The 6,445-nt window shown below is 51.4% G+C and overlaps 1 protein-coding gene across 6 annotated transcripts in view; it reads right to left on the reverse strand.

Annotated features, from left to right (window-relative positions):
* RBBP5 (RB binding protein 5, histone lysine methyltransferase complex subunit) overlaps positions 1-5,281 on the reverse strand; it is a 33,706-nt gene extending 28,425 nt beyond the window's left edge. For 5 of the 6 annotated variants that reach the window (XM_030473297.1, XM_030473296.1, XM_030473294.1 and 2 more), the window contains exons 1-12: positions 5,184-5,279; positions 5,070-5,095; positions 4,797-4,969; positions 3,792-3,932; positions 3,363-3,525; positions 2,802-2,911; positions 2,172-2,291; positions 1,756-1,909; positions 1,577-1,648; positions 1,031-1,148; positions 519-588; positions 175-404 (exon numbers count right to left, since the gene is read on the reverse strand). In XM_030473297.1, coding sequence (XP_030329157.1) covers positions 175-404; positions 519-588; positions 1,031-1,148; positions 1,577-1,648; positions 1,756-1,909; positions 2,172-2,291; positions 2,802-2,911; positions 3,363-3,525; positions 3,792-3,932; positions 4,797-4,969; positions 5,070-5,095; positions 5,184-5,202 — 1,396 coding nt within the window. In that variant the 5' untranslated portion in view covers positions 5,203-5,279. Of the gene's footprint in view, positions 1-174; positions 405-518; positions 589-1,030; positions 1,149-1,576; positions 1,649-1,755; positions 1,910-2,171; positions 2,292-2,801; positions 2,912-3,362; positions 3,526-3,791; positions 3,933-4,796; positions 4,970-5,069; positions 5,096-5,183 lie in introns of all 6 variants that reach the window. The other variant, XM_030473295.1, reaches the window with a different exon arrangement.
* Positions 5,282-6,445: the final 1,164 nt, after the last annotated feature.

Here is a 6,445-nt window from a genome sequence, read left to right on the forward strand (position 1 = left end):
TCTTAGCTTGCAAAATGCCAGCAAGAGTGGGTGACTATTCATAACTGTTATAAGAAGTGGCTTCAAAGGAACGAGTGGCCTTTTGAACTTCTGCTCTTCAGACAAGACTAAGACAAAGCTAAAAGCCATCTCAGATGCAGAACAGGCACCAAAACAATTGCAGCTACTACACACCGTCATTAGGTACTCCTTGTAGTTCAATGTTGGTGGTTTTGGGCTTCTTCTTTGGTGCCTGGGGTCCATCAGAGGAGCACTGTCTCTTCTTCTCAGAGGCTATTCCCTCATCAGCTAAAGAGCTCTGAACTGCATCTGGTGGAGGCCCGTAGGGGTTTTCTTCTGGATCTTCAACTTCAGGAGCAATGGGTAAGTAAAGCAGAGCCTTGGAGTCCTCCAGTTCCTCATCACTGCGAAGGAAAAATGTTTGCTTTCATTTAAAACTAGGGGTTCTTAGAACATATTATACAGGGAATATTAGTGATCAGTTTTGTATTCATACTTTAAACACAAGATTCTTTCACCTGCTACAGAAGGCAGCAATGGGATCCACACTCGTGACATCCACTTCTTCATCTTCTGCAGCATCAGCACCTGAGAACCAGGGCAAAAGATGAATTCAAGACAGTAAGGAAAAGACCAAATTTCTGGGAAAGAATGTTAAATACCCACAAACCAACATTACACTTGAATATTAGAAACTGCCAAACAGCCATTCATCTAAACAGAAGTGCTGCAGAGCCTGGTAAGCTCTGTGGCGTGCTGGGACCAATCCTTCTCTCTGTGCATAGTTCGGAGGCAGGCTTGCACAGGACGCAGTTTCCTGGCACCACCAAGTGGCCAGGTTGTGTGGCCACCACTTCCAATTCAGCACTGCTGGTGCTGAGGAGGCCTGGACAACCCCCCGTGTCTATCTGCTACTGTTTTCTGATTTAACACCCACTGTATCGCTCTGAGCACTGGTTTTCATTTCTGGCAGGGACATGTAATCAGACTACAAACCACCTGCTACCCAAAAACACAGTTTACACAGTACCTGTCTGTTCTGGTTCACTCTTATCTTCATCTTCAATGTCAAACTCCGACTCTCTCTCTTCATATTCCACGTTTTCATCCAGCTCTTTGAAGTCAGGTGCAAAGGCACTCCAGTTTTCCTAAACCACAAAGTCAAAGTGATTTTTACCTTATGCAAAGGAACAGCAACCACAGTGAGGACACACACAATTACAGTCTCATGCTGCACTAAAATCCCCCAGGCCACACACAAGCTCACAATAAAATCAACTTTCCTTTAGGTCCACAGTCACAGAGCAAGTTAGGAAGTACACAAGTTAGTTCCTACTGAAAATACAACATTGTAATCATAGAATCATAGAATAGTTAGAGGTGGAAAGGACCTCAAGATCATCTAGGTCCAACCCCCTGCCATGGGCAGGGACACACAAGGCCATGCCACCCAAGGCTCTGTCCAACCTGGCCTTGAACACTGCCAGGGATGGAGCATGTAATAAATACTGGATGATGTTTAATACTGCAGGTTAGGTTTGGGAATCCTCTGAAGGAAACTATCTAAAACACTTACCACTTGATTCTGAGCCCATATTGAGACAACACCACTCGAAATAGAAGCTATGATGGGTCGGACAGGATGCCACTGGATTTATTAGAAAGAGAAAAGAGGAGGAGTTTAACTAAATGGAATTAAGAAAGCTTAGTTTTCAAACTAACAAGAAACGCAGTCAGAGCAGTCAGTTTTCTTACTGCTACATCCAAGAGCAGCTCCCCTCTGGTCCCATGCAGGATTTTCACCAGGTTGCCAATGCTCTTCTCCCAGATGTACAGGGCATGCTGTCGTGCTGACCCTGCCACTATATATTCACCGTCACCAGAGAAACAGCACTTCTTCCACGGTGTCCTGCAGGCAAAGACAGTGACACAGGGTAAACTCTGAGACAAGAGCAGAGCAGGGAGGCTGGAGGACTGCGGGGTGGGCTTGTTCTTGAGACTGAGATCTTGCCTTCTCCCATCCACAACTAATATTTAAACTTCAAATCATAACAGGTTTCAAACGAAAACGTCTGCCCATTACACTGAATAACTGAACTACCCTTCATCCTGAGGCTCCCACTAGTGCTGAGCACCCAAACCTCACCCTGGTCAGTGAGGCTGCCTCTTACCTGTTCACTAAATCCTGCAGCTTCTGCATGGGTTCAGGCTCCCCATCTCGTCCACAAGTGAGAATTTCACGGCCATCGTACACCCTGATTATCCGGTCGGCTGTGTTTATCAAAAAGCAGCTGTAGGAAGGAGGGCACAGAACATGCATCACATTAAAACACTGAGAAATAGAAAGAATCCAATTATGCAGCCTTCCAGTATGTGAAGGGGGCTACAAGGATGCTGGAGAGGGACCTTCATCAGGGACTGTAGCGATAGGACAAGGGGTGATGGGTTCAAACTGAAACAGGGGAAGTTCAGGTGAGATATAAGGAAGAAGCTCTTCTCTGTGAGGGTGCTGAGGTGCTGGCACAGGGTGCCCAGAGAAGTGGTGAATGCTCCATCCCTGGCAGTGTTCAAGGCCAGACTAGACAGAGCCTTGGCCGACATGGCCTAGTGTGAGGTGTCCGTGCCTGTGGCAGGGGTTGGAACTGGATGAGCTTAAGGTCCTTTCCAACCCAACTCATTCTATGATTCTATGTTCCATGTAAGAACTGTGGGAGGTATTAAGACCTCGTATGCTGAGTCAATCTACCCTGTAGTTGTCAATTCATCTTTAAACATACCACTTGGTAGATGAAGCACCTCACCTTCCTTTCCGAGCAAATTCAATCGATTTAATAGCTGTGGTGTTGCTGGTTCCAGTTGTCACTCTGAAGGAAGCAACGAGATCCTGAGTGTCTGTTTTTAAGACCAAGATCTGAAGATGAAGGAGACAGGAGGCAATCAGTGTCATCATTACAATCCAATCCCCTTTTGCTACCTCTTCCATCAGCTACTAACCCTGACAACAGAAGCCTCAGCAATCTACACAGGAATAGTTGGGATTCTGCAACTGTAGTTCTACTACAGTTTCTGCGACAGTTCTGCGACATAAGCATTGGATTATTTACACTGGAAAAGGATCCAACAAATATGGTCAAAAGCAACATAAAGACCTGAGATACAGATTATAGCCTAAAGATCTTCAAAGGTAAAGCGTGATGTTACTCATATGATGGTATTAATGCAGTATCGATTAATCAAGAGACATTTAGGAAGCTTTATTTGGGTATTAAAACAAAGAATACAACCCGGAAACATGAAGCATCTTGCTAAAGACAGGAATTAAGCAAAGCTGTGGCATCCAGTGCCACCTGCTGGACTCTCACCTTCCCCTTGGCATTGCCTGTGTAAATGTATTCCCCTCGCCTGTCAAAGGAGGCCACAACATTGAGATCCGAATCATCATCCACAGGTAGGACAACGTGTTTGGAGTCTGACAGCGTCAGCATCACCGGCGCCGACTTCATGGGACACACCAAAACCCTGTTTCTGCAGAGCAGGAAAAGAAGGGTTAGGAGTTTCTTCTCTGGAAAAGAACAAAATAAAGGAGACATTTCTACCCACACTTCCAAGGATCATTCCTATGTTTACTCTCTTCCCATCCTGATATTTTCATAACAAAAAGAGCCACAACAGATCACCAAAACCCTCTATTTAATAGGAAAAAAACCCTTTGTAAACTGCAGTAAAAACATTTTAATCATCATTAGTTCTACCAAGCCCAGAGCATTCAACCCCTTTCTCCCAGGACTTACTGGTCTCGAGGGTGGTACTGAACTTTCAAGATAGGTGAAGGAAATCGAAACCTCTGGTCGCAGTCTCCAGAGAGCACATCCCACTGTGACACGATGTTATCCGTGGAAGCACTCACCAGTTTGTGACCATCTCGACTCCAGCTGCACGAACAAGAGGCAATTTGAGTCAAAGTTCCTCTTTGAACGCATAAACCCCCAGTTTCTAGTTATCAGACCAAATGATCAGTCTCAGATACAAATCTCTACATAAATATAGATATCAGATATAACTCCGTTAGGGTGAAACCTAACCCAACAGCCAAAAACTTCACAGGCATAACACGTTTCCAAACTCTTTCCAAAGAAACTACCCTGGAATGCAGGGAGTATCCTGCAGCAGGCTGTATTTAGGCCATTGGCACACCTGGGTGTTAGGAGCTGTCAGGACACCAGCACCTGATGCTCAGCAAACACAGGCACAGGCAAACTCTAACAAAAAGAACAGCTTTTCTGTCCTGCTCTTGGTCAGGACAGAGCTAATTCTTCTTCTAGTGGCTGGTACAGGGCTGTGGCGTGGCTTCAGCCTGAGAACACCACTGATAACACACTGATGTTTTGGCTGTTGATGAGCACTGCTTACCCTGCTCAAGGACTTCCCAGTTTCCCAGGCTCTGCTGGTAATGTGGGGCACCTGAAGCTGCGAGGGGGCACAGGCAGGACAGCCACCCCACACTGGCCAGAGGGACACTCCACATACCCGCCACAGGGATATTCTATACCACAGCCCACCAGGTTTAGTACAGAATGGGTGGATTTGGCTGCATTAGCACTTAGCTGCCAGCTGGGTTTAAACCACGATGCTTTCCTAAGTGATAAGCTGAGCTCAGTCACAGGATCATGGGATGGGTTGGGCTGAAGGGACCTTAAAGCCCCTCCAGTTCCAACCCCTGCCATGGGCAGGGACACCTTCCACTGGAGCAAAGCGGGAGCCCGGTGGCTGCGCCGCAGCCCCGCGCCTCCTCTCACCACAGGGAGCACACGGGGTGGATGTGGGCGCTGATGATCTTGGCGATGCCCCTGGTCAGGAAGTCCCAGATGACGATGCGCCCGTCGTTGCAGCCCACGGCGAGCAGCGTGCCCCAGCGGTTGAAGGTGCAGGTCAGGGCCATGCTGATGCAGTCCAGCGTCCCATCGGCCTCCTGCGGGGAGAGCGCAGCGCCGGGTGCGCGGGGGGGGGGTCAGGCCGCCGCCGCACCGAGCCGCGGGGTGCAGGGGGCGGGCCGGGGAGGGGGGGGTTACCTCGGGGTAGTTCTGGCCGAAGGACTCTGCAAGGAAACGCAAAGACAGCGCTTGAGTGAGGGCGCGCCCGCGGCCCGGCCCGCCCCGCCGGCCCCGGCCCCGGCCCGCACCCACCGAGCAGCTCCAGGTTCATCGCGGCCGCCGTCCCGCTCCCTCCGTGCCCGTCGCCGAAGGACCCCGCCGGGGGCCTGCTCCGCGCCAACCCGGGGGTTCGCCTGACGAAACGCCGCTCCCCTTCTTCTCGTTCTCCGCCGGCACCTCACCGCCCGCCTCGGCCCGCCCCGCCCCGCGGGCACCGGGCCCGCCGCCGAGCCCTCTCCCGGCGCGGCCGATGCGGCCCGGCAGCGCGGCGGCGCTCAGGCAGCGCGGCGGGCAGCCCGGCGCCTGCGCGGGGAGCGGGCCGGGCGGGCACCGCGGCCGCGGGGCCGAGGTTCCGGGTGCGGCGGATGAACCGGGGCGGGGCACGGCGAGCGGCGGTGGTGAGGTGACAGTAATGACATGGAGCGAGTGAGCTCGGCCACCGCGGCCACTGCACCCAGATAGGGGGTACAGGGGGAGCAGGGGCTGTGCTCCCCGTCCCCACACACAGCGGGGTGCAGGGAGCCCCCCCAGCCCCAACACAAGGCGTGGAGTGGGGGTAATAACCCTCTGCATTAAGGCCAGGGTGACCCGGTAAGAGCCGAGGTGCTGAAGCCCTCCAGCCCCTTCCTCGCCCCGCACAGTGCAAGGGCTCATCCCACTGCGTGTGATGTGAATAAAAGGCTCACCGCTGGGCAGAGCAAGGCAGTGGCAGTGCTGGACCCGGCCCCTCCTCCAGCAGAGCCCCAACGAATCCTCTCCCAACATCATTTTAGGCCTGATCGCTGCTGCCAGGAACAGAGAGGGAGGGTTGCTCCTCACTGCTCGCAGCCACCAGCCCCTGGGGTTTTAGCTCATGTGAAGGAGCAGCAATCCCCTTACTGGGACAGCATGCACAGGGTTGGGTCCGTGTACAGGTCAGTCCCCTCCCCGGTTACATGGACGATGTGCAGGTCAGGTACCCTTCCACAACATCACCTTAAAACATACTGTAACAAACCTCTTCCGTAGAGGGAGGTGATAAAGGTGGCCTTATGTGGGAGGAGAGTACCTGCTCAGCTCAGTACCGCTTCCAGTGTACAGTACTTTGGATAAAGTCATTATTCACCTCATTTTCCTTGCTCTAATGGGGGAAAACAGTTTTAAAGATAAAAAGGGTGTGTGAAATCGCTCAGAACATGTTCAGGCAAGAATGATGCAGAGAAGTTGTACTGAATTAGGGAAAACCTGCACATCTCCCCCACTACCCCTGCCAAAAGAGAAACTGAATGGCACCAAGACATCAAGGCAGCTACATA

This window comes from Strigops habroptila, chromosome 18 (assembly GCF_004027225.2).
Source record: "Strigops habroptila isolate Jane chromosome 18, bStrHab1.2.pri, whole genome shotgun sequence".
NCBI classification, from domain to species: Eukaryota; Metazoa; Chordata; class Aves; order Psittaciformes; family Psittacidae; genus Strigops; species Strigops habroptila.